Source organism: Equus asinus, chromosome 10 (assembly GCF_041296235.1).
Source record: "Equus asinus isolate D_3611 breed Donkey chromosome 10, EquAss-T2T_v2, whole genome shotgun sequence".
In the NCBI taxonomy this organism is placed as follows: Eukaryota; Metazoa; Chordata; class Mammalia; order Perissodactyla; family Equidae; genus Equus; species Equus asinus.
The window spans coordinates 17,395,597-17,423,230 of record NC_091799.1 but is presented as its reverse complement, the minus strand read 5'-3'; the positions used below and the strand labels follow the sequence as shown (position 1 = coordinate 17,423,230).

Here is a 27,634-nt window from a genome sequence, read left to right as displayed (position 1 = left end):
ACTATAAAATTCACTCATTTAAATTGTACAACTCAGTGGTTTTTAGTATATTCAGAGTTGTGCAGTTATCACCAGATCTAAGTTTAGAAGATTTACAGGAGGAAACCCCATAGCCCTTCCCCTCGCTCGGCTGCCGATGTTTCGCACTTGGCCCATGCTGTTTCTGCTCTCAGGCTGAGCGCCGCTACCAGAGCCGGATGCAAGACCTGAAGGATCGCCTGGAGCAGTCGGAGAGCACCAACCGCAGCATGCAGAACTACGTCCAATTCCTCAAGTCATCCTATGCCAACGTGTTTGGGGACAGTCCCTACACTACCTACCTGACGAGCTCTCCCATCCGCTCCCGATCTCCTCCTACCTAAGGCTGCCGGTTGAGGGCCGGGAGCCCGGATTGATGCCATGGGGCCAGAGGAGTTGCCAAGCCAAGCCTGCAAAGCCTCTGGGTTTTCCTCTCTCTTCCAGTGATGAAGTGTGTTCAGGATCTTGTCCTAGCTGCTGGCTCCAGAAAAGTCCCTAAAGCAGCAGGGGATGAAGCAGGAACCACTTAGTTCTCTCCTCTCTGGGAGAGTCACCTAGCGGAAGTCTTTAATTACCCTGACAGGCCTTAAATCTGCTTCTGTTAGGGTACCAGATTTTAACTCACCATGACTTCGCCCATTCTTTCTCCAGAGAATGTTTGGACTGGACTTTTTCCTCCAGTCTCCTCACATCCCTCCTCTTTTTAGAAGTCTCTCTCTCGGGTTTTCTCTGACCTGAACCAGCAGGAGCCATTAGCAGGGGTCTGCACCACCCCTCCTGGGCTGGGAGCATGTTCCCTTGCTGTTTTCCTTAGTTCATGGGTACAGTGTTTTCCCCAGGCTCCCTTCCCAAGCCCAGTGGACACCTCTTCTGCCCGAGTGTCCAAGAGGCCACTTGCCCCCACGCACTTCACAGCAGACACTTAAGGGCTCCTGTGCAGTTGGCCTTTTAAAAGTGTAATCCCAATCTTACTGATTTTTGTTTCTCTTGGCCAGGTTTGTATCTATAGAATGCATTTATTCTTGAAATATTTGTGTCATTTTACAAAAAGCTTTTATAATCAATATTTAAGTCTCCATTGAATGATTTCCTTTGCCCACCTCCATCCCTCTTCTAAAAATGATTAAGTAAAATGCTGCAGGAGAGCCAGCAAACATTTTGAAGTACTTCCTGTGTGGAACATTAGGCTTTTCATTTCATCTTGGCCTGGGTTGCTGCTGCTCTCTGCACTTTCACAACACAATCCTGTGAGGTGACTGGAGGAAGCACACTTTGCAAGGCATGGCTCAGTGTTTGCAGGCAGACCACTTCAGCTGTTAGGAGGAAGATGGGATGTGTATATATTACTATTTTTAAAATGTTAATTGGTTTCTAAATGATAAGATTATGGGCTATTTTTGTTCTCTTCACATTTTCCTGTATTTAAAAGAAAGAACAACAAATTCTTTAGAAAGAATAAATTTGGTACTGTGCGGATCCCTAACCTTTCCATTCCAGCTGCTATTGGCCTTCTGAGTGAGCCAGTCTTGTCTTCTTTTTTATTTTTTTAAGGATTTTATTTTCCCTTTTTCTCCCAAAGCCCCCTGGTACATAGTTGGATAATTTTAGTTGTGGGTCCTCCCAGTTGTGGCATGTGGGATGTCGCCTCAGCATGGCTTGATGAGCGTTGCCATGTCCACACCCAGGATTCAAACTTGCAAAACCCTGGGCCACCGAAGCAGAGCATGTGAAGTTAACCACTTGGCCACGGGGCCCGGCCCGTGGTCCTGTCCTCTTTCAACGACTCTAACCCAAATCCAAAACTCCAGAGAATTCCCCTACGTCCTCGAGGGCAATGGGCCCCAACCAGGAGTCTGGATTCATGGCCAGAAAACCCCCTTCCCCTCCAATTTGGGGATATTTGTAGTCCCCAGCTTTTAATTTTGCCAAGGAAGGTTATTGAAAAAACAACTACCAGCTACCATTGCCACAAAACCAAGCCTGTTTTCACATCCTTAAGGTAAACAGACTTAACTGACAATGTATGCAAGACCTTCCCAAGAAAGGACAGTTGGCAAACTTAACCATTATGTGTACATATCTGTATAACTTATTTTCGTCGAACTAACACAAACCTCCTCAGTACAGGGCGCTGCTATTGATGGTGCTGGTATGGGAAGCGCCTCACTGGAGCTCACTGCTCAGACGCTCCCAGCAATGTTCTATTTTTCTTTGTATTTTACTACAAAAAGTCCAGAGTTCATAAAAAATGAAAAATGTTTATATTGCTTCAAACCCCAGAGAGAATCTTTCCTACCTCAAACAGAGGGCAAAAGAAGGGTCAAAAGTTAAAGGGTCCTAGCAAAAGCTGGCTCCAGACAATGTTGAATCTGTGATTTATTTTTGAGATATAATTCACATACCATAAAATTCACCCTTTTAAAGTGTATAATTCAGTGGGTTTTTTAGTATATTCACAAAGTTGTGCAATCACTACCATTATCTAATTCTAGAACATTTTCATCACCCCAAAATAAAACCCATACCCATTAGCAGTCATTCCCCATTCCCTTCCCCCAGCCCCGGGCAACCACTAATAACGTCTCTGTGTCTCTATGCATTTGTCATTCTGGACATTTCACATAAAAGAAATACAATATTGTGACTGTCTTCTTTCACTTAGCGTAATGTTTTCAAGCTTCATCCATGTTAGCACATATTTGTGCTTCATCTTTTTGGTGCACTAACATTCCACTGTACGAATACAGCATATTTTATTTGCCCATCAGCTGATGGACATTTGGGTTTACACTTTTTGACTATTATGAGTAATGCTGCTATGAACATTCCACAAGTTCTTGTGTGGGCGCATATCCCATTTCTCTTGAGTATAAACCTAGGAGTGGAATCGCTGTGCAAATGCTACCTCTTTAAGCTTTTTAGGACCTGCCAGACTGTCTTCCGCGGAGCTGCCCCTTTTTAGAGTCCCACCAGCAGTGTGTGTGGCTCCCAATTTCTCCACACCCTCATCAACACATATCGGACTTTCTGGAAGACACAGGCTCCACAAACCGCTTATCTGGTGCTCCCCGCAGGCGCCCGAGCCACCTGGGGCCAAGCCTATGCGCAGGCGCGCTAGCGGTCGCGCTCGGCGCCAGAGGCGGGGCAGTGCAGCCGTTAGGGGCGGAGCTGCGCCGCGCAGCTGCGTGCGTGCCCCGGCAGCGGAAGCCAGCACCTGTTTCCGGGCGGCTGATTCGAGGATTTGTTTTGTCACAGGCTGCGCCTTTCAAGAGCCACAGCAAGCCGGGCCATGCCGTCCGAGGGTCGGTGTTGGGAGACCCTCCAGGCGTTGCGCAGTTCCGAAAAAGGTCGCCTTTGCTACCACCGCGACTGGCTGCTGCGGGGCGAGGTGAGCAGTGGACCCAGAGGGGCGGCCCCTCGCGACGGGACACTGCTGTTCCCCAGCCTTTGGCACGTCCTGCGCCGGGATCCAGTGCGTTCTTTCCAACATGCGCATGTATTTCTTGACTCCTGGGTGTGCATCCCCCTGTCCTGGGGTTACTGCCCTCTCCACCCTATTCTAGCCGTTCGGGAGCTCCCCTTACTTCAGAAAGCTGTTCTCACTGAACGGAGGCTTCATTGCTACCCGCAGCCAGAGTTAGGCGCCTCGGCCCGTGTTGTCAAAGCAAACCTGGCCTCTCAGGGTCGGTTAACTTACTGCGGGTTTCCTGTGCTAGGTTTCTTGGGGGGGGATCGAGATTTAGCGATGAACGATTAACATGGCTAACCTCTTGCTGCCAGTGAAAAGACCAAATTTTTAGATGACTTTGGGCGGACCAGGAGGGTTTAATGGGGACGTGGTCACTGAACCCAGTGTTTGTAAAGCCTTGTACTAAACAGCAAGGGTGGGAGGATCTAGAGACAGTTAAGGCGTAGCTCCTGTTCCCGAGTTGCTGGTAATATGATGTCTCTTCAGACTTCTGTGTCAAACAATTCCAAAGCATTCCCGTCTTTTATGTCTTTGACAGTTTTAAAGAATACTTAGCTTACATTCTATAGGATGAATCCCAGCATAGGTCTATGTGGTTTGTACTCAGGGTATGCATGCTTGGCAGGAATACCACGGAAATGATGCTGTGTTCTCACACTGGGAAGCACATAGATGCTACAACCCGTCCCAGCAGTGGTGAGGCTAACCCTGAGCGCCTGGCCCACATTGGTATCTGCTAGATATCCCCGCTAAAATTCATCATTTTTATCTTTTTAACTGATTAGTATTTTGTGTATTCCAAAATTACACCAATGTCTTTTTTCTCATCAAACCTCCACCCTTAGCATTCATTGATGATTTCTGCATCAGTCACCTGTTATGTAGCCAAATGGTGTTTTTTCATATCCATTCTTCCTTCTACATTTGTTAGTTGGCATTCTATGTAAGGAGAGCTTTCTTTTTTCCCCTGTTTAATTAATTGTTTATATCGGTATGGACTCGTGAGTTCCTGTTTTATTCAGTGAGTTGTAATCTGCATCTTGTAACCTTGTATATTATGTGTTTTTTCATTTTGCGGGAAGTTTATCTTCAGGATAAACTCCAACAAGTGATACTGCTGGGTCAAAAGATAAACATAGATGTGATTTTGTTATATATTGTCAAATTCCGCTCGCATGAAGGATATATCAATTTGCCTTCCAGTCAGGAATGTATGATCTTGCCTGTTTCCCCACGGCCTTGTCAAGAGAATGTATCACTATACTTTTAATTTTTGCTTATCTAATAGATAAGCATAAGGTCTCAGTGTGGTCTTACAACGCATTTCTGCATTTCTCTTTTGATTGAGATTGAACATCTTTTCGTATATTTAAGAACTAGTTTTATCTATTTGTGAACTGCCTATTTATGTCTTTTGCTCATTTTTCTGTTGGGGATTTGGTGTTTTCTTCCCCCTCTTTTTTTTTTTTTGAGGAAGATTAGCCCTGAGGTAACTGCTGCCAGTCCTCCTCTTTTTGCTGAGGAAGACTGGCCCTGAGCTAACATCCATGCCCATCTTCCTCTGTTTTGTACATGGGACGCCTACCACAGCACGGCTTTCGCCAGGCGGTGCCATGTCCACAGCCAGGATCCGAACCCGCAAACCCCAGGCCACCGAAGCGGAACATGCACACTTAACCACTGCGCCACGGGGCCGGCCCCTCTTCCCCCTAATTTTTACAAGTTCTTTATGTATTAGGGATAATAATGGACCTTTATCTGTGATATATATTGCATATATATTTTTCTAGTTTGTTGAATTTTTTCTGTTTGTGTTTTTCTTTTTAATATATGATTTTATTTTTTGCATTTGAAACTTTGCCCCTGGAATTTATTTTGCTATAAGGAATGAGTAAAAAGGTGTTGTCTCAACATTATTTCTAATGTGTCTTTAAAATGAGCCTCATTACTGTATAAAGTGTGCATACAGCATGATGCTTCTTTGTGCAGATTGTTCCCCATGGCTTGATCAGCTGTTTGTTGTACGTGGGACATGTACCTATGACCTCGATCAAGATTTCTTAATCGCAGCACTGTTGGAATTTTGAGCTGCGCTAGATAACTCTTTGTCATGGCGGGCTGCTGTTGCTCTCTTATGCTTTGTAGGGTGTGTAGCAACATCCCTGGCCTCTACCCACTAGATGCCAGTATCACTTTCCCAGTTGTGACAACCAAAAATGTCTCCAGACATTGCCAGATGTCCCCTGGGAGGTAAAATTAGCCCTGCTTGAGGCTACTGACCTAGATAAAATAATAGTTTGCAATTTGTGAGTAATTATTATATGCTAGATACTGTTCCGAGTCCTTTACATCTATTAGTCATTTAATCCTCCCCAAATCTTTTGAGCTGGATCCTTTATTCCATTTTATTTATTTTTATTTATTTATTTTTTGTTTTGTTTTTTGAGGAAGATTAGCCCTGAGCTAACATCTGCTGCCAATCCTCCTCTTTTTGCTGAGGAAGACTGGCCCTGAGCTAACATTCGTGCCCATCTTCCTCTACTTTATATGTGGGACGCCTACCATGGCATGGCGTGCCAAGCAGTGCCATATCCACACCTGGGATCCGAACTGGCGAACCCCGGGCTGCCAAAGCAGAATGTGCAAACTTAACCGCTGTGCCACCAGGCTGACCCCTATTCCATTTTAGAAGTGAGGAAACTGAGGCACAGAGAGTGAGGTAACTTGCTCAGAGTTATATAGGTAAGTGGAATGCAGAGATGGAATTCAGACTAGGAGAGGCTAGTTCCAAACTCAGTGCTTTTAGTCATTGTTACACTTTTTCTGCATATTTCCTGGTAATATTTTCCTGACATTGAGTAAAGTTCCTAGCCACAATTTGCTGTGTACTTTAACCACAGTTAAATGGCGTGAGCTTCTCTGGTTTAAAGCAGTGAATGCTGAAGATGCAGAGATGATAGTTAACTGCTCCAGTTGAGTAAGTTGTCCACACACATGTTGGAAAGTGTGTAGGATTTGTTTTATAGACTTTCTATTATAAATCCCATTTTATTTAAGTCATTGGCTTTTATATCAGCAACCAGTTTTATATCCTTATTTTTTATAAACTCATTTTCATTTTAAAAATTATAACATGTTCACTTAAAAATTAAATACAGAAAATTAGAACAAGGAGAAACATGTCACTCATCACCCAAGCATAACTTCCGGTATATTTCCTTCATGTTTTTTAGTGTAGTAGCATCTGTTTTTATTTTTATTTTTTTTAAAGATTGTCGCCTGAACTAACAACTGTTGCCAGTCTTTTTTTTTTTTTCTTCTCTCCAAAGCCCCCCAGTGCATAGTTGTATAGTTGCATATTCTAGTTGTGAGTGCGTCTGGTTGTGCTATGTGGGATGCCGCCTCAGCATGGCCTGGTGAGCGGGGCCAGGTCCGCGCCTGGGTTCTGAAGCGGCGACACCCCAGGCCACTGAAGCAGAGCACGCAAACTTAACCACTCGGCCACAGGGCCAGCCCCTGTTTTTATTTTGTGTAATTGTAGACATGTATTTCTACTCCTGGGTTTTTTTACTTAAAATTAAATCTTAAGTATGTTATTACATAGGATTTACAATCAGCATTTTATAATGACTAATGTTCCACTGATTGTGTATACTATAATTTCCTGCAGAATTCCTCTTGTGTTCTTTTCTGTCCCAACATTTTGAATTGCTTTCACATATACTTTAATGACCATCTTTGTTCCGGCTTCTGTAGGTAGAGTTATTTAGTCTGATACTCCAAAGGATAACAGTCAGGGTCAATATCAAGAAACTACTGTACTTTCTCTTCATCTCTGGTTGTCAGTACAGTTACTTTGGGTCTTTGGTGTTTGTGTATGCATGTATGTATGCCTTTTTAGATTTCCTGTAAGGCATGTAGTGGATTATTTTTCATTGCTTAGATCACTTGATATGCAAGTTGGGCTTAACCTTCTTCTTCTCTCTAGGATGTTTTAGAAGAATGTATGTCTCTTCCCAAACTATCTTCTTACTCTGGATGGGTGGTCGATCATGTCCTACCCCAGACACAAGGGAACCCACCTCCGTCTGAGACCTCAACATCCTCTGGATCTACCTCAGCCCTAGGCCAGCCTTCATTTGTGCCCAAATCTCCTGTCAGAAGCCCTGCCTTCTCCCCAGCCTCCCCGGCAACGCCAGATGGAACCAAGGTACGGTTTTTAACCAGCTGAAAACAAAAGACAACGGTGGTGCAAAGTTGAAGTGTTTAACATTGTCACACGACAGTGACCTTACCCTGGGGAAAATAATGATTGCTTCAAGTTGTAGCTCTTTGTAGGGACAGTGTTTACGACATCACCCAGTGTTCTCTTTATGAAGACCCAGAGAGAGAAATTCCCCTGTGCTCTTAGTACCAAGAATAGTAATTAATTTCATGAGCAATTGGATATTTTTTTCTCATGAACCTTGCATCTGTTTAACTGGTAAGGTCTCCCTTTTTGTGTTGGCTGTGGGAAGGCTTAGAGTAAAATTTGTACCTGCTCTTAAATTTACGTATCTTACTTATTGATTCTGTATGTGTTTTTACCCTATTTTTGGCTCTATTTTGTCCCTGCCTTTGTTTCTTCCACTTAAAAACAGTTAAATTGTTATTGGTGGTGTTCTTTCTTTTTTTTTCTTGGTACTCTTTGAGAGTAGTTTGTATAAATACAGATATATAGGAACATATGTTCTTTTTCATTTTCTTTTTCCTTTCTTTTTTTTTTTAAGATTGGCACCTAAGCTAACATCTGTTGCCAATCTCTTTTTTTTTTCTTCTTCTTCTTTTCCTCCCCAAAGCCCCCCAGTACATAGTTGTATGTTGTAGTTGTGGTCCTGCTGGGTTGTCCTACGTGGGACGCCGCCTCAGCATGGCCTGATGAGTGGTGCCGTGTACCCGCCCGTGATCCGAGCCGGCGAAACCCCGGGCAGCTGAAGCGGAGTGTGCGCACTTAACCACTCGGCCACCGGGCCGGCCCTCTTTTTTTTTCAAAGATGGTAGACTATACTGTTGGGTACCTTGTTTGTTTTTACTTTTTTCGCTTGGCAATATATCTTGTAGATCGTTTCTTTTCTATCTATTTATATCTGCCTCATTCTTAAAGATTTTATTATTTTTTTTTTTTTTCCTTTTTCTCCCCAAAACCCCCAGGTACATAGTTGTGTATTCTTAGTTGTGGGTCCTTCCAGCTGTGGCATGTGGGACACCGCCCCAGCGTGGCCTGATGAGTGGTGCCATGTCCACGCCCAGGAGTCGAACCGACAAAACCCTGGGCCGCCTGCAGCGGAGTGCTCGAACTTAACCACTCAGCCACAGGGCCGGCCCCCTGCCTCATTCTTTTTAATATTTTTCTGACTTTTAATTTATGTTGTTATATTTTATGTTCCATTGTAAGCTGCATTAAACCCTGTGTGGATCAAAGTAAGATGTGAGAAGTAGTATTTGGCCTAGAATGTAAAGAGTTAATAGAAAAAAACCTTCTAAAATGCTCTATTGTGCTTTCTCAAGTTTTAGATTTTTATGCTGACAAATTAAGACTAGGCACTTTTTAGAAAGGTAGAGATTACCTTTCTCATGTTTAGCTTCCAAAAGAAAGTTCTTTGTTCTTTTTGTCCTTCTCCACTGCAAATTTTTGTTTATTGAAAAAATATTATCATAGCATCAAAAGGAAAAATTTAAATCTCCCTGTGATTTCAGCATGTCAGTCAACAGTTACTCCTTTCCAGTCTCATATGCCTGCACATTTGTACCTAGACATGGCTAAATTGTATATACACTTTCATATTCTGTTCTTCCTTCCTAACTTTATTTTGTTCGTGAACTATTTGAGCTATTTGTTCATGTTATCTCCACTTTTGTAAATATCCTACTTTGGCTATATAATATCGTGTAATTTATTAAGCTGCTCCTTTATTATTAGGCATTTAGATGATTTCCATTTCATTGCCTTTTAAAGATATTACAATGAAAAACTTTCTGCAGAGAGATGTTTTTCCTTTTTAATCTTAAAATATATCTTTCAACTATTATCTTAAAATAAATGCCCAGATAATTGTGTCAAAGGTAAAAAGGGTGTGAACATTAAAACTTTTTTTAATCTTATTTTAAAGTTGTGGTAAAAGATGCGTAACATAAAATTTACCATTTAACCTTTTTTTTAAAGACTTTATTTTTCCTTTTTCTCCCCAAATCCTCCCAGTACATAGTTGTATATTTTTAGTTGTGGGTCCTTCTGGTTGTGGCATGTGGGATGCCACCTAGGCATGTCTTGATGAGCAGTGCCAGTCTGTGTCCAGGATCCAAACCAGCAAAATCCTGGGCCACCAAAGCAGAGTGCACAAACTTAACCACTCAGCCATGGGGCCAACCCCTAACTTTTTTTTTTTTAAAGATTGGTACCTGAGCTAACATCTGTTGCCAATCTTTTTTTTTTCCTTTCTTTCTTCTTTTTCTTCTCCCCAAAGCCCCCCAGTACATAGTTGTATATTCTGGTCGTGGGTCCTTCTGGTTGTGCTGTGTGGGGACGCTGCCTCAGCATAGTTTGATGAGCGGTGCCATGTCCACACCCAGGATCTGAACCAGCAAAACCCTGGGCCGCCAAAGCGGAGTGCAGGAACTTAACCACTCGGCCATGGCACCGGCCCTGGATGGCTTTATATAATGGATTGTTATATCATTTAGGAGTTTTTGATGTTCGAATAGCAGAAATCCAGTTGAAACTAGCTTAAGCAAAATGATGGGGGCAGTGGCAAGGAATTGATTAGCTCGTATATCCAGGAAGTCTAGGAGTGCATTTGGAGTCAGCTAGATCTGGACAGTCTATTTTCTGCATGTCTCTGCTTGACATTATTTCTAACTTGCTCCAGTGACCCAAAGATAGGATTTTGACTCTCCAACTTTCACTTCTGCCTAACTCTTCCTGGTTTCATTTTTCAGGCTCTGTGTGGCAAGATGGCTATTGGTAGCCCTAGACAAACATCTTAGGTTAGCTTCCCCAGAGGAAGAGAAGGCCTTCACAGACAGCTACATTCGAGAAATTCAGAGGTGGACTGGCCTTGCTTGGATCATAAGCCTCATTCCTGAAGTAGATCCTGGCCATAGGGGCATAGAGTAGTTTGATTGCCAGGCTGGTCGCATGCTTACCCCTGAGGCCAGGAGGCTGGAAGAAGTGGGGATGTGGGTTGAGGTTGCTCCATCAAAACTACCCCAGCACACATGGACGCTTACCCAGACAAAGGGGGGAGTTTGCTGGGCAGATCAAACAAACAAGCAAGTGAAACACAAAAAACAAACCTGTCGGAAGGAACAAACATCAATTCATTAAGGAAAATAATTAGGACAAGGCCAATATCATGAAAAGCACACTGGTTCTAGCCTGCATTGTTTTGTTGTGGTGGTTATTGGCTGTTGTTCATAAGTAGGGATGTGGTTTTTATCTAGAAGGGATCACACTAGCTTTAACATCTTAAAAGCTTAATTTTTCCATCTTCTGTCTAAATAGGGCAAACATGAGTCCCAGCACACAGAATCTATGGTACTTCAGTCCTCCCGGGGGATCAAAGTGGAAGGCTGCATCCGAATGTACGAGCTGGTGCACAGAATGAAAGGAACAGTAAGTGACCCGCAAAGTAAGACACGCTTGACCCTAGGGAACCACATTTAAATACAGTTCCTTGGGGCTTGTGAATGGCCGCCCTATGCGGTATGCTAATCATCGTGTGCCACATAGTCACTCCCGATTCACGTGGGGAGGTAGTGTAATCTAGCAGTCAAGACTAAGCTCTCAGAGGTCAAATCTGGCTTCAAATCCTAGCTCTTCTATTTTACATGCAACTTTGGGAAAATTACTTAGGCTTTCCTGGCTTCCATTTACTTCTCCAAAATTTGAAGATGATCTGAAGTTGTCCAATAAGGTTATACCTAGAAGATGGACCTTAATAGCCTCCTGAGAAAAGAATGCACTATTTTAGTTAATTTATTTGACTTTATTATTTTTTATTAGAAAACAATGCACAATTTTATAAAATTTTTTAAAGAGTATGTGAGTTGATAAAGTGAAAGTCTTCTGGCATCTGCCCTCATTCATTTCTTCATTGAGTCAACAAACATTTACTGAGCGCTTACATGCTGGATGCTGTTCCAGGTCTACATGGAACAGTAAACAAAGACGTGAGTCCGTGTCCTCGTAGGGCTTATGCTGTGGGAGAGACAGAAGTAAACCAGAGAAATAAGTACAATATAGTTAGAAGACTATCATAATCTGCGTGAAAGATAGCAGCACTCCTTAAAGCCTTCACTTTGACTCTGAAAAGAAAAGATGACGGTTGCTTAGACTAGGGTGGTAGCAGTGGAGGTGGAGTGTGTGTGTGTATCCGTGTATCCTTGGGTTTCCTCAGCTCTGCTCTATCAGTCAACACTCTCCATGAACTGTGTGTGTGCGCACACGTGCGCCTCCATCCGTGTCCGTCCACGTGTGTGTGTGCCCGTTCCTGTATCCTCGGGTTTTCTCAGCTCTGCTCTGTGTGTGTGTGTGTGTGTGTGCATGTGTGTGTATCCATGTGTCCTTGGGTTTTCTCAGCTCTGCTCTATCGATCAACACTACTCCACGGACTTTCTGTATTCCAGAGTATGTATAAAGTCTTTCCCTGCTGATGGTCTCCCTCATGTGTTCTCTGATGTTGAATCTTTTTTCTTCCCAACTCTTATTTAAACAGTCTCAGAGGAGAGGATATATATGCTTGTGTTCAATTTGCCTTCTTGCACTGGAAGCTTTAAAATAACTTTTAAAATAGAATAACATAAGGTCTTAATATATTTTGACATATCTCCATGCCAGTATATGTAGCATCACATCCTGTTTAAAGGCTGCAGAGTATTCTCTAGTATGTCCCACTGTGATATATTTAATCATTCCTCAGTTAATTTAAATTGTTTTAAATTTATTGCCATTATCAACAGAGCTCAGTGAGCATCCTTGTACATATATCTTTGCACACGTATGCAAGTATTTCCTCAGGACAAAATCCTAAAATGGAACTAGTGTCAAAGGATATATACACTTTAAATTTTGATAGTTAAAATGTCACATTGCCCTTAAAAAACATGAGAGTACTCTCATGAATAATAAATGAAATATCTGATGGTATAAAGGTATAGATATAAAGGAAAGGGACTTTCCTAAGTGGAGGTGGGGAAAAAAATCTAGGCAGAGAAAATAACATGAGGAAAGGAATGAGGTAGGAATGTGCATAACAGGTTTATGGAATTAGACAAAGGATTTCTGTAGATTACCCTGAAACCCTCACAAGAATACACAGGATAGAAGCTTAAAAGTACAGGGCTATTTGAAACTGTGTTGGTAAATACCTGTCTAATAATAAATTCCAGCTTATTCTGAAGTGACATAAACCATGCGGGGAAATTGGAAGAGCTTTCCAAAACAAGTGAGTTTAAAGGTCAACCCAAAGGGGAGAGGTGATCCGCAAAGGTTCTGAGAAGTAAGCAGATGATTCCATGCCCTTGAGTATCTCTCCTGGCGTTAAGGACTCATGGGAGGGTGTTCCGCAGGGATCAGTGAGCAAGCGGTAATGGAGCTCCTGAGAGCAGGGTCTGGTCCTTTTCAGGAGGGCCTGAGGCAGTGGCAGGAGGAGCAGGAGAGGAGGGTGCGAGCCCTCTCGGAGATGGCATCTGAACAACTGAAGCGCTTTGATGAACGGAAGGAACTGAAGCATCATAAAGAATTCCAGGACTTGCGGGAAGTGATGGAGAAGAGGTGAGTCTCCCTGAATTCTGACCGGCAATGTCCGTGGGGTCGATTGGAACTCTTTCCCAACAGGACACGCAGAGAGAAAGAGCTGAACTTCTTCTGAGTCCTAAATAGCAAAATAGAATAGCCAGAGTAGCTTTAAACTTAGGAGAGTCACTACCCTTGGAAAGACGAGCAGTGTATCACACAGAGGGGGAGGGGAGCTTTTAGGAGAGGCAAAACAGTTTTAGGGAGCATCCCTGACTACTCCTCCGTGTCGTTTTTCTTTCAGCTCCAGAGAAGCCCTGGGGCATCAAGAGAAGCTGAAAGCTGAGCATCGTCACAGAGCGAAGGTCAGAGCCGGGGAGGATCTGTGTGGGTGTCGTGGTGTCTGGCTGTCACCTGCCCGCAGAGTCAGGTTCTGCAGACCGTCATGGAGGGCCTGGCCCATATCAGGCCTCTGTGTCAGTGACCTTGGGCAGTCCTTTTTCTGCTCTGGGCCCGTGCGTGAAAGTATGCAGTCACAGAGAACTTGATGACTGTAGAAGGAGAAGGCCCAGGAGCCCCTTGGAGAGAGGTAATTTGGCAGCTCTTTCTGTAGATTCTCAACCTGAAGCTGCGGGAGGCAGAGCAGCAGCGCCTGAAGCAGGCGGAGCAGGAGCGGCTCCGGAAGGAGGAAGGCCAGGTCCGCCTGCGGAGCCTCTACGCACTGCAGGAGGAGGTGCTGCACCTCAGCCAGCAGCTGGACTCCTCCGACCAGCACAGGGACCTGCTCAAGGGCGACCTGTCGGCCTTCCAGACCCGAGGCAATCAGCTTTGTGGCCTCATCTCGGGGATCATTCGGGCTACTTCGGAGGTGAGGGGGCTTCAGGAGGACCCTGTCCTCTGTCTTTGAAATGAAGAACCTTGAAAGCAAAAATGTTTTGTGATTAAAAATAATGCCTGCTTGGGGCTGGCCCTGTGGCCGAGTGGTTAAGTTCTCATGTTCCGCTGCGGCAGCCTAGGGCTTCGCCAGTTGGGATCCTGGGGGTGGACATGGCACCACTCATCAGGCCATGCTGAGGCGGCGTCACGTAGCACAACCAGAAGGACCTACAACTAGAATATACAACTATGTACTGGGGGGCTTTGGGGAGAAGAAGAAGAAGAAGAAAAAAAGATTGGCAACAGATGTTAGCTCAGGTGCCAAACTTAGAAAAAAAAAATAATTCCTGCTTATTATTGCTTGTCATTTCCTTATCTAGAGATAACATTTTATATTTCTTTTCTGACGGGGTGTGTGTGTGTGTGTGCGCGCGCATGTGTATGTGTTATCCTCACCCAAAATTGAACTCTTGCCTTAGGTTAAAAAAATATTTGCGGGGCTGGCCCCGTGGCGCAGCAGTTAAGTTCGCATGTTCCTCTTCAGCAGCCTGGGGTTTGCCAATTCCCATCCCAGGTGCAGATCTACACGCCCCTTGTCAGGCCATACTGGGGCAGGCATCCCACATATAAAGCAGAGGAAGATGGGCATGGGTGTTAGCTCAGGGCCAGTCTTCCTCAGCAAAAAGAGGAGGATTGGCGGCAGATTTTAGCTCAGGGCTAACCTTCCTCAAAAAAGAGAAAGAAAACATTTGTTTCTTCTGATTGCGAAATACTTGAGTTCCTTCGTTAGTATATACTGAATGCCTCCTGTGCTTATGCTAAAAATTAAAACCTTACAGAAATGTGTATTGCTTTTTTCAGTTAACATTGCATTTTGAGCACATAATTACTATAATCATTAAAAATATTTTGATGTTTTTAAGGCAGTATTAAAAACTGCAAGTATTGCCTTGACATAGTAGATATTCAATAAATATTTGATGAACAGATGAAATTAGATACTTCCAACATGTAACCATACCAAAATTTATTGGAAAAAACATGCCTGTTATTAAACATTTATGTATTTTCACTACCACGCATAACATTATAGTGATATCATTACATCACTAAGTGTATATATGTCTTATCTTTATTTCTTTTTTTTTTAAACTTTTTTTTTTTTTTAGGGAGATTAGCCCTGAGCTAAAATCTGTTGCCAATCCTCCTCTTTTTGCTGAGGAAGACTGGCCCTGAGCTAACATCCATGCCCATCTTCCCCTACTTTATATGTGGGACGCCTGCCACAGCATGGCTTGACAAGCGGTGCCATGTCCCCACCTAGGATCCAAACCGGCAAACCCCGGGCCACTGAAGCGAAATGTGCATACTTAACCGCTGCACCACTGGGCCGGCCCCAGACAGTATCATTTTTGTCTAGACTATTGTCACAAGCTTTTAAAAAATTATTGCAGCCAGTGTTGGTGAGAGCACGGAAGAATTCGTAGCTAAATACTGGGGATGTGCTAGTAATTCAGTATTACCTTGAAGAGAACAGGAAAGCAATAAGTATCAATGTGTCGAATGTGAGTATTCCATTGGCACAACAGATCCAATTCTGTAAATGTGTTGACTTGTGTGAGGCATGATTCAGCCCTACGGGATGCCTAGGAATAACCACTAAGGTCTGCCCCTGTCACCCTGGCAGAACGGCTTTCCCACAGCAGAGGACCAAGCTGTGGCTGAGAGAGCTCTGCAGGAAATGCGGGACCTCCTTACGAACTTGCAGCAGGAGATCACCAGGGCCTGTGAAGAAAAGAGGAGGCAGGACAAAGAGGAGGCCCAGATAAAGCAGCAGGAGTCACAGAGGCAGCAGGGGCCAGAGGTCCCCAAAGAGGCCCCAGCTCCCAGCCAGGGCCCAGGAGGGAAACAGAATGAAGGTACGTGTGAGTGTGGCTGTGGTCCTTTTGCTCAGTGTAAGTTTCAGAATGTGGAAAGAAACGAGAATGTGTTTTCAGTGTTGTGTTAAACTACAGGACAATTTGCCAGAACTTTTCTATATTGTAAAATTCAGTACTTTTACTGAATTACATTTAGTTTTGGTTGATATGGAGCCTGACTTCAGATTCTAACACTTTCCATGAGGACTTGAAATTCTGTATAATGCTAGTAGGTATATCATTCCAAGTGTTGCTGCTGCTGAGTGTTTTCAATAAATATGTACAAAATAAATGTTTGCTTAATGTATAAGAGAATCAGTATAGCCTGATGGTTGTGAGTGCTGGCTTTGGAGCCAGATCAGTGGGAATCTAGTCTTTCTGCTTCGTAGCAGTGTAACTTTGGCAAATTACTTAACCTCTGCATGCCTGTTTCCTTATCTATTACAATGAAAATGATAGTATCTGCATCATAGGGTTATTGTGGCAATGAAAGCAGTTAATATATGTATAAGGTGATTAGAACAGTGCCTGGCTCATGGTAAGTGTTCAATATATACCAGCTGTTAGGAAAACCCTGTGTTTTATTCCTCAGACCTGCAGGTGAAGGTGCAAGACAGCACAATGCAGTGGTACCAGCAGCTGCAGGATGCTTCCAGTCAGTGTGTGCTGGCCTTTGAGGGACTGACGAGCAGCAAAGACAGTCAGGTAGGAGGGATGTCAGTCAGGGATTCTCTGGGCCTGATCGTGCTCTCCACAGCCTCGTGTCCCAAAGGAGTGGAGCTAGCGTGTCACGTTCCCTAATCCTAATGGCATCTACTCAGCTCCTCAGAACACTATCTGCTTTCTCACTGTTCTCTTCTGGCAGGCCAGAAAGATAAAGATGGACCTCCAGAAGGCTGCCACCATCCCAGTGAGCCAAATCTCCACCATTGCAGGTTAGTCAGAGGAGTTACGAACGTAGCCCCTCACTTCATTTTGTTATTTTTATTATTTTATTATTTTTAAAGAAAGACTCCAAATCTGCTTATCTGTAAAGTTCCTATAAACAGAGTTTGTTTGCACACGTGTTCACATTTGGATCAGATAAGTAAAAGTTAAATGCATCCCATTTTACTCTCCTCTGTTTCCTCTTCAACATGGAGAACGTAATCATTATGTGTGTGTTGACTCATTTTTTAAAAAAATAAACTATATAGTAATAATAAATTATTTAGGATGGCTCTTACCTGAAATTGAAAGTTACTGCGGAAAACATCACTAAGGGTGCCGAGGATGTGACTTGTCTTCTTTGCTTTGTCCTACAACCTTAGCTACAGGTTCCAGGCCTGCCTTGTTAATACTTTGGAATGTATTCCTTTTCTCTCCAGAGACTGAGATTTAGACAGGAAGAAGCAGCCAGGGGAAAGACCGTTCTTCCTCTTCTTCTTTAGAGACAGAGGTTCATTTTTATGGAGCTCTAGATGTGGAAGCCTCCAGATTACAGAGCATGCTGCCAAGTGGCTGGGGAGCACATGCAACCAGAGAGCTGCTCTGACTTAGCATGGGTCCCAGTTCCCCGGATTAACTTGTTGCCTAAAAAGCGCAGGAAAGTTGCAGTTCCTGCCCCTGACAGGCTGTATGACAGGACTTACATATCACTTTGCTGCCTGAAATTCTCTCTGGAACAGGACAGGGTATAAATAAATAAACACGTATCACTTTCTGGAATTTAAAGTGCCATTTCTTTTGATAGCAGTAGCAGTGGGGGCGAGGTTGACATGATGCCTGTTCCGCACCTTCACTGCTCTCCTCAGGCTTAGCCACAGGCTTTGCCCCTCAGCTGACCACAGATAGCCTTGTGTCCTCCTTCATCAGGGAAACTGAGACGTCGGGTGTGAGATTCTCCGATGCCTGCCCCTCCCACCCATATGCAGCTGTACTTACCTCTTAGTCTCCTGTTTCAAAGGATGAGGTGTCCTTCTGGCCCATGCTTACCCTTCCATCTCTGCTTTTGGCCCCATCTCCTCCCATCTCCTTCAAGACTTGGCCTCATCATTTATCGCCTTTCTCTCCTGTTTTCTGCAATTACTCCCTTTACAGGCTCTTTTCCCTTTAAACATACTTGAGTCACTCACATCCTGAACTATGTTTCCTTTGATTCTTTTCCTTCTGTCTTTCTTTCTTTCTTTTTTTTGCTGAGGAAGATTAGCCCTGGACTAATATCCATGCCAGTCTTCCTCAACTTTATATGTGGGTTGCTGCCACAGCATGGCTGACAAGTGGTGTAGGTCTGCAACTGGGATCCAAAGCCACAAACCCAGACTGCTGAAGTGGAGTGTGCTGAACTTAACTGCTGTGCCACGGGGCCGGCCCCTGATTCTGTATGTTTTAAATATTTTCAAGTCTTCCTCACTTTCCATTTGGCACTGTTGATTTTCCCCTCTTTATGAAGTTCTAGTCCTTTCGCTTCCATGATAGTGTTAATTTCCGGGTTCTCCTCCTACCTCTCTTTCTCCTTAGTGGGTTCCTTGGTCTCCTCCTTGCACCTTATTTGTAGGTGTTTCCTAGGGGTCTGCTCTTGCCCCTCAGTTCTTCTCATTCTCCAGACCCCATGGCTTCAACCATTAGCTGTGCACAGATGACTCTCAGATCTGTCTCTAGTTCATTCTTTTCCTCTGAGCTTCAGATTCTCCAGCTCCAGCAACCTGGGGGACTTCTCCGCCTCGCTGTCTCTCAGGTACCTCAAGTTTAATGTGTTCACATCTGAGCTCATCGTCTCCCCTATGCTTGCTTTTTCTGCTGTTTGTTCTAAGTAATCAGAGCACCATTATCTACCCAGTCCCCTTAGCTGGAAACCTGGGAGTCATCCCCATGACTGCCTCCTCTGTTTCATTCTCTTCATCTCATTAGGGTCTAGTTTTTACTGTTCTCCATTTTTCTGCACTTTTCCTGACTGTGTCCCGTTGTCTCCATCATTATTGTAAGCACTTTAAGGACTTACAGTCCAGCCAGACACAGACGTGCTCTAGAGTTAGTGCTCAGTGATGTTAGGGGACTGAGAAGAGATACCCAATTCCTACCTCTTTAAAGGTGGACGTCCGTAAGGAGTTAGAGTTGGAGCAGAATTTAAATATGGATATGGTGCTGGGGCAGCATGTGGGATGAGGGAGGCCATGTCAGGCACAGAGTTGTGAGCTGACTTTCCTAACTAGAGAGGCATAGAGAAAGGGGCTAGGTGGGCATTCGGCCAATGGGCTTCTTTGAAACCATCAGTAAAGTAGTAATAGAGTGTGACTTAGCAGGAATGTGAGCTGGGTAAATTTGTGTGGAAATATATGTATTTTCCTATCTCAGTGAGGTTTGAGTCTCTGTTTCTGTTTTTCTGGGATTATTAGCCTTGGGGCTTCTACGATACCTTGTTATTTAATTCTTGGTTCCAGGCCAGCCCCATGGCCGAGGGGTTAAGTTCATGTGCTCCATTTCGGTGGCCCAGGGTTTTCCCAGTTCAGATCCTGAGTGCAGACGTGGCACTGCTCATGAAGCCATGGTGAGGCCGTGTCCCACATAGCACAACCAGAGGGACCTACAACTAGAATATACAACTATGTACTGGGGGGCTTTGGGGAGAAGAAGAAGAAGAAAAAGATTGGCAACAGATGTCAGCTCAAGTGCCAATCTTTAAGTGCCAAGCTTTTCTTACTTCATAAGAAATGTAGTTGGCTTTTTTTTTTTAATGGCCCTGAATCAGTAGTTTGGAGATGATATTTCTGAGATTCTTGTAACATTCCTTAAAGTGGTTAGGAACTTGGCAGGATATTTCTAACCTGGAGATGCTGTGTTCATTTAAATTAAATTGATTGCAAGTAGTTGAAACTAATTCAGATCTGTTTCTGTAAAAAAAAAAAAAAATGTGTCCTAAAGGTAAAGGTATTTCACAGAACCTAATGATAGGAGCGGGGCTAGGTCTCAGGAGGTAAAATCTTTAGGACCCACTTCTCTCTCATCTTGTCTTCCCTCTGACATCTCCATTCTTATCTTATAGACTGCTCTCCTGTGGTCCACATGGCAGTTGCAAGGCCCCACTGCTCATGAGTGTACATGTTGCAAGTCAGCCACTTCAAGGAATTGACTCTTAGTTGGCTGATTGGCTCAACTAGACTACCCTAATCTAACTGTGGCCACTGTGGGGGATAGGGCACACGGAATCTTTCATAGAGATATAGCTCCTAGGAACCTACTTCTTTCTCTCTGAGGATGGAGAAAGGTAGGTCCTAGAGAATGGGGGAAATCATTGTGAGCTGGGAAGATCCTTCAGAAGGTTTTTCCTGTGGGGCCGGCCACATGGCGCAGCAGTTAAGTTCACATGTTCCACTTCGGCGACCCGGGATTCACCGGTTCAGATCCTGGGTGTGGACATGGCACCGCTTGGCATGCCATGCTGTGGTAGGTGTCCCACATATAAAGTAGAGGAAGATGGGCACAGATGTTAGCTCAGGGCCAGTCTTCCTCAGCAAAAAGAGGAGGATTGGCAGCAGTTAGTTCAGGGCTAATCTTCCTCAAAAAAAAAAAAGGTTTTTCCCAGAAATGAAAATAACTCCTTTAGGGACATCAGCCACAGCCCATGGGATCTATACCAATTCAACACCTTTTTCCATACTGTTCATCCCTCCGTTTGATGTATCAGTTTCAGAATTAGTTCATTCCCAAATAAAGAATTCCTTTGAAATAGTACTATGTCTTAAGTAGGTTTTGCATTCCCCACAACATGTATGTAGTTGTCATTTATTTTTCTGCATGGGTATTTTGGCTTTAGGCTCTGAACTGCTGTAGGGCTGCACTACTGGATTTATATAGATTTGTGGTTATTACAGTGGTGAAAAACAGATCGATCTGCAGTTGTATCTTTTAAGTGGCTTTCTCTTTTTCATATCCAGGCTCAAAGCTGAAGGAGATCTTTGACAAGATCCACAGCCTACTCTCTGGAAAACCTGTTCAATCTGGTGGGCACTCTGTGTCCGTGACACTTAACCCGCAGGGCCTGGACTTTGTCCAGTACAAACTGGCAGAGAAATTTGTGGTGAGAAACCTTGTTTACAGAGGTATGGGAAGAGGAGGCTGGTGCACAACATTGAAGCTTTTCTCAAGTGTTAACTTAAACTCGTCCCCATTTCTGTGTTCCCAGAAACAAGGAGAGGAAGAAGTGGCCTCTCATCATGAAGCAGCCTTCCCCATCGCGGTTGTGGCATCTGGGATCTGGGAGCTCCACCCCAGAGTGGGGGACCTCATTCTTGCTCATCTACACAAGAAGTGTCCTTACTCTGTTCCTTTCTATCCAGCTTTCAAGGAGGGAATGACTTTGGAAGACTATCAGAGGTGAAGTTGTTTTTCTCCTCACTCATTGTCCCTAGGGTGACCAATGAAATATAAATAGAATTTCTATTCCTCCTTCTCACAGCTCCCCTTATGTCCCTTGAATGTGCTATTGGAGAATACAGTGTCTTTCATGCAAACTGGACAGCTTTCGGAATTTGTGGATTTAGGTATCAATAATCAGTATAGTTGACTGGAAAGAATACTGGATCTAGAATCCATGGGTCTTAGAATTTTATCCCTGCTTTGCACTTAATTGCTTTGTGAAAATGGGTAAATCTTTTAACCTCTTTAAGCATCATTTTCCTTATTTTATTTATTTATTTAATTTTTTTTGCTGAGGAAGATTTTCCCTGAGCTGACATCTATTGCTAATCTTCCTCTTTTTACTGAGTAAGATTTGCCCTGAGCTAACATCTTTTGCCAATCTTCCTCTTTTTGTATGTGAGCTACCACCACAGCATGGCCAATAACAGACGAGTGGTCTTGGTCCGCACCTGAGAACTGAACACGGGCCGCCGAAGCGGAGCATGCCAAACTTGACCACTAGGCCACCAGTGCTGGCCCTCTTTTTCCTTGTTTGTAAATGATAGCCATTACCTCCTGTGAGTTTATCTCTCAGGGCTTATTTGATACACAGATTTGATAGTGGATACAAGTGCTTTGTAAACAAAGTATTCTACAAATGTAATATATAATAATGTATTGTTACTTTTAGCCGTAAAAAAGTCATCTCTGGTCTGTTACCCTCACTTTGAATTTTTTTTCTCATCTAGGATGCTTGGCTACCAAGTGAAGGACTCCAAAGTGGAGCAACAGGACAACTTCCTCAAGCGCATGTCTGGGATGATCCGTCTCTACGCTGCCATTATCCAGCTCCGGTGGCCATATGGAAACCGACAGGAGGTAGTTGAAAGGCTTACTGTCGCCAAGGAGAGCTTGGGCCATATTAGTGTGCTCTGTCTGCAGCAGATATTGACCTTCTTTCAGAGAGAGCAGTCGGTTATGTGATAAGTTAAAGTATATTGCTGTTTTTTAGGTATTCTTTAGAGAAGTTCTTGATTATTAGGAAAGTTTTGGATCATCAGAACCATTTGTTTAATGATTGACTCAGCTGAGGCTTTAAAGAATTTGAGTTTATAGAAGAGTCTCCCAGAGGAGAATCTGTTGTAAATCAATCATTAGGTTAGAAGATTTTATTAGAAGTGGAGTGAGCAAGAAATTGTCATAATAGACGTAGGTGGTGCCTTGGAGGCCGTCTAGGTCACATACCTGCTTCCCAGATGGGCTCACAGAGGCTTAGCAAGCTCTAGTGAGACACACTCGGCAATGGCAGAGCCATGGCTGGCTTTGACCTGCCAGCCCAGGTCTTTTTTCAACGAAGACAGATTAGAGAGAGAAAGAAGTTAACGAACTTAGAGACTAAAGAGAAAGGGATGTGTTGATAGAATCCAAGAAGTTTTTATTGTGCACCTGCTGTGTCCCAGGTTCTGTGCTAAAGGCACAGAGAATAACAAATAAAATGTCTATAAGGGTAACGGTTGGCCTCTGGGACCGCTGAAACTGAAGCTGACAGTTGTGTATTGAAGGGGTCCTGTAAAGAGCGTGTGGGTACTGAGCTGTTGGAATATTTACAACCAGAATTCATTTGGCTTGTGCTGTTTCTGCCCTGCGGCCTGTGCTTGGGTTAGGTGAGCTGGGGCTTCATGTCCACTTAGTAATGGCTAGATGATAACACTGGGAGTTTAGATCTCTGAATGAAATGAAATCAAATCATGACCAAGCTTCTCTCCTCCCAGGTTCACCCTCATGGCTTAAATCATGGCTGGCGCTGGTTGGCACAGATCTTAAACATGGAGCCCCTGTCAGATGTGACAGCCACCCTCCTCTTTGACTTCTTGGAAGTATGTAATGTGGTTATCACTCATGAGAGGGCCAGTGGTTGAAGCAGCCTTGGGCCAACGTGTGACCTGAATGGGGAGCAGCGTAGAATTAGAGGCTGACGGTGAACAGCGTTGGGGTCCAGTGTCGTAAATTTTTTCCTGAGCCCTAAGACAAAACCTAGCATTTGATTTTTTTTCTCACTGTACTTCTCATCTCTGTAAAGAACAAAAAACTATATGGAAACTAGACTTTTGCTGGTGAACACGATGCAGTCTGTACAGAAGCTGACATATGATGCACACCTGAAATTTACACAATGTTTTAAACCAATGTGACCTCAATAAAACTTTTTTAAGAATTTTTTAAAAAAGAGATAAAATTGTACATCTTAGTACAAGTGAAAAGGGGAGTTTGTTTAAGGGATTTAGAAGTGCCTCCCAGAACCAAGGGTAGGATGTAAAGCTGAATCTCATGAGGCCTGGAACCGGCAACTGGAATGTCACCAGATACCAAGACAGTCTCTCTCAGGGCCACGTGGTCTTTCATATCTGTTCTCCCTGCAAGTTGCCTGGTCCTTGTTCTATCGGCCAGCTTTCTCTAGTTGTCTGTGCACAGTGGAGAAGATGGCCATCCTAGGCTATATCACTCAGCCTCAGTGTGGTCACCCAGTGTAGTAGGACTGCTATCCCACCATTGTGATTCCTAATTCCCAGGAGAGAAAATATGATGACCCAGCTCGGGTCAGGTATCTCCCCCTTCCAGAAGTCTCCAAACAGTTCAGTCTGTCTATCAGAGGCCACCATTGTAGGGTGATGTAAGGGTTTCTGTGGAGAAGAGACACTTCTTAAAAGAAAAAGGCATATGCGATAACAAATCTGGGACCATTTGGCCAATGGTTTCTAGTTACCTTAATAGCTCTTGAGATTACGATACGTGAACAATGGTCCTGAAGCATTGAGAACACAAGTGGTATTCTGTATACTCGGCTTACTAAGGTTGAGAGGTATGTTAGACCTTTAAAAAGGCTGCCATTCAGTAGAATCAAAGAAGAATAGTTAATTAAGTTTGATTCATGTTTTCAGGTTTTCTGAAACATTTGGCCACCTGGCAGTCTATTTAAATGGAGGTATTGCCATATACAGAGAAATGCTTCAGAAGAAAGTTGGATTTTTCCATTTATTCCCTTGGTTAGCTAAGTGGCCTTGTGGTTGAAATTCTTGATAGGAGTGAAAGGCAAAGGGCCAACTGTGCTTTCTGGTTCTCTCGTATGAGTGTGCATTTTCATTCTCTGCTCTGACGGTGCTTTTCCTTCCCTCTAGGTGTGTGGGAATGCCCTCATGAAGCAGTACCAGGTCCAGTTCTGGAAGATGATACTTCTCATCAAAGAGGACTATTTCCCCAGGTATTAGTCTTGTTGCACAGACACCGGGGGAGTCATGAGTAGGTAAAACTCATGACAGCAGATATCCTTGGGCACCATTACGTGCTGGTTTTGACTCACTTAAAAACACTGGTATTGTGTGATGTCTTCTACTCTCATCCTTCTCCTCCTTGATATTTCACTAAACACTTTTGAGCTCTAATGAGAGTCTCTCTTAAATATTGTTGGCTAAATAAATTTAAAAAACATATTAGAAAGATCTTAGATTCAGATACCTGACATTTTTAACTCTATTCTTTTCCAAACTCCCCCGGATAATGTGGGATGGTGATTACATGCAGTCATGAATGAAACAAGGAGTCAGGTCCCCTCAATAAATCAGTTGTTCGCTTGACTCTGTCACAGCATTCACCTTCAGTACCCTTCTCATTCCTCTCAACCCCTGGCATTTCAAGCCGGTGAAAGGCCTTGGCAACACCCATCCCACCTGATCACAAAGACCTTGGGAAGGAGCAGTGCTCTCTTCTCCTGTGTCCCCTTGTTTGAAAAGAAGCTTGAGGCTGTTTGGACGAGCAGCAGAATCCTTAGTCTAAAAGCTGGCTCTGCGTCATTTGATCTGCCCTCAGTCACATCAACAGCGTACCGAACTCCTCTCCGGGAGAGAGGGGGGGACTCATGTGTCTTCTTTCCCTCCCTTAGGATCGAAGCCATCACAAGCTCAGGACAGATGGGCTCCTTCATACGCCTCAAGCAGTTCTTGGAGGTAAGATGCCCTTAGACTAACACGTCCCAAACTGTTGCTGGCCGCGAGTGCGCCTGTGTTTGACTGGTCTTGGACCTCCACACTCTCAGATTGCAGTCTCTTCCTCTTGACTTTTCCAAGCCCTACTTTTTATCCATGCTACCCCCTTAACCTTAAGGGCTGCCATTTCATCTCCTTTTTACATGGCCTTCTCCGTACTGCCTGTGGGGAAGCTGTCCTAAGAGACAAATAAAATATATTTGAGGAGTCTTGTCCCGCCAATACATTTTTTGCATGTTGGCTGTTTCTTCCCTCAGGCTCAAGTCCGGGGAACGGGTAAGTGTGGTCACATTTCTCCGTGAGAACAGATTGCACCTTCGGCCAGACTCCTCCCCTATTTCCAAGAGCCAGAACATTTTGAGAGGTTAATTTTGACAATTTAGAACTCTGTGTTAGGTCTGCCAAGACGGCCCGCTGCCTTCCAATTTCCACCAGCCCAGCTGGGAAAATAGTCATGGTGAAAGGTGAGGCCGGGCCATGGGAGATAAGGGTGGGACAGGCGTAAGAATGGCGTGGCATTTGTTCTCTGCTGCAACTCATGCAGAAGACTCATACACAGCCCCCAGTCTTACTGGCTCTTTCCTTTTTTGTCCCCTGTTTCCTGGGACTGAAACTTGCTGTCCCTCAAAGTTTCTTCCAGCTGTTGAGTGTTGGAAGCATGTTATCAGAAAATCATTCTGTTTTCTCCATCTTTCCCTGACCAGAAATGTTTGCAGCGCAAGGAGATTCCCGTCCCCAAGGGCTTTCTGACGTCCTCATTCTGGCGTTCCTGATGTCACTCTGTCGCCTCCCATCACCATTAAATGTTGCAAGGGGCAATAATAAAGCAACTGAAGACGGCTGTATTTGGAAGAAGTCATGTCAGATTTAGAAATCTGTCAACATGTATTTTTCTGCATTTGTACCTTGTGACCGGGAGAGGAGATTTTCATGGGTTACAAAATCTAGGCGGTCCCTTAGATTTGATGACTCCTTAAGGGGTCCACATGACAGAGTAAACAGAATGGGCCTTTGTCGTTTTTGCAAAAGTTATGAGAAGAGGTTTAGCACTTGATCTCATCCTTTATTTCCTTTGTCTCTAGTATCTTTCAGAAAGTAGGTGATACCTTACCCAGTCCCTCTGAGCTGAAGTGAGCCCAGCACTCTCCCCCCCACCCCGCACGCCGCCCCGTTCACATGAATTCCCGGGAAGCAGAGCCTCTCTAAGGTCCGCTGTAAAGGATCGTTGAATAGTTGAGGCCCGATTCCTTACATGCAAGTCTGGGTTAGGGTTATAGTTGTTTCTCAGTTTACGCGGTAATCACAAATTCAGAGGAAATGCCTGATGGAGACATAGACTAAGTCCCCAGTTGCACCAGGGATAACTTCGTGTCTGGGATGAGGACTGCTAGCACTGTTATGTTAAACCGGGAAGCATGTTTGTCCTTTGAATGTGGATTTGGTCCCTGAATGACTAGGGACGCATGAAGCCGAGCAGGTGCCTTTTTTTGTTTTTCAGTTTGAATTAAAATAGACTGAGCTGAGGCTTTCAACATTATACATGAGCTGAGCATCCGTAAGCAGTGGATCAGAGCTTAAATGAAGATGACAGGGAGGAATTGAAAACTGCTTTTTAATTTCTTACCTGTTCTGAGTAATGGATTGATGATAGATTTGCCTGACCAAAGTCACTATAAAAAACCCGAACTTGGTTTCTCAGATAAGAGTTGCGATTTGTTTTATACTGCAGAGGCGGAAGCCATGGATCTGTTCTCTATGCTGAATGTCATGTGTGGGAGTGTGTTTGTGGGGGCTATTCCCTGGGAAGTGACTGATTCTATAAATTATTGACTATGGTGCCAAAAAATAAGAAATAAAGCTTGATTTTTAAAACCCATTGCTGATATCTAGTGGGTTCAGCATGGTCAGTTACCTTGAGCTGTGTAAGTCATTCGGGGTGTGGTGGTACACAAGTCTGGGCACAGAGTGCTGTGTGTTTTTCCCTTTTTTGTCTTCTTGACCCTTTCCTTCGGAAGAACTGCTTTTTTTTGTCATTCCTTTTTTAGAATTATGTACCAATAACTGACCTTGTTTTATGTAGGAGAAATGGGAAAGTATTAAAGTCTTTTAATGTGGACACAGTGGAATGAACCTGGGGAAAGAGTCGGGAAACCTGGGCTCAATT

The 27,634-nt window shown here is 43.9% G+C and overlaps 2 protein-coding genes and 1 long non-coding RNA gene across 20 annotated transcripts in view; 2 read left to right on the top strand and 1 right to left on the bottom strand.

The window, feature by feature from the left end:
• Window positions 1-1,501, top strand: part of ODF2 (outer dense fiber of sperm tails 2) — a 32,056-nt gene extending 30,555 nt beyond the window's left edge. For all 18 annotated transcript variants that reach the window (XM_070518626.1, XM_070518622.1, XM_044778643.2 and 15 more), the window contains one exon: window positions 174-1,501. In XM_070518626.1, the coding sequence (XP_070374727.1) occupies window positions 174-362 (189 nt within the window). In that variant the 3' untranslated portion in view covers window positions 363-1,501. The remainder of the gene's footprint in view (window positions 1-173) is intronic.
• A 1,652-nt stretch (window positions 1,502-3,153) lies between these two features.
• GLE1 (GLE1 RNA export mediator) lies at window positions 3,154-27,382 on the top strand. The gene is made up of 16 exons (XM_014863545.3): window positions 3,154-3,406; window positions 7,476-7,697; window positions 11,028-11,138; window positions 13,150-13,298; window positions 13,564-13,624; window positions 13,873-14,127; window positions 15,823-16,054; window positions 16,647-16,759; window positions 16,920-16,989; window positions 20,968-21,110; window positions 21,216-21,406; window positions 22,180-22,309; window positions 23,203-23,307; window positions 24,607-24,689; window positions 25,368-25,431; window positions 26,175-27,382. Exons 1-16 carry the CDS (start codon window positions 3,308-3,310, stop codon window positions 26,241-26,243), a joined length of 2,097 nt encoding a protein of 698 aa, XP_014719031.3. The 5' UTR covers window positions 3,154-3,307; the 3' UTR covers window positions 26,244-27,382.
• LOC139046329 (uncharacterized) lies at window positions 11,527-17,711 on the bottom strand. The gene is made up of 3 exons (XR_011506206.1): window positions 17,281-17,711; window positions 12,893-13,398; window positions 11,527-11,723 (listed from the first exon to the last, which is right to left on the bottom strand). It is a non-coding gene; the product is annotated as an uncharacterized lncRNA (long non-coding RNA).
• Window positions 27,383-27,634: the final 252 nt, after the last annotated feature.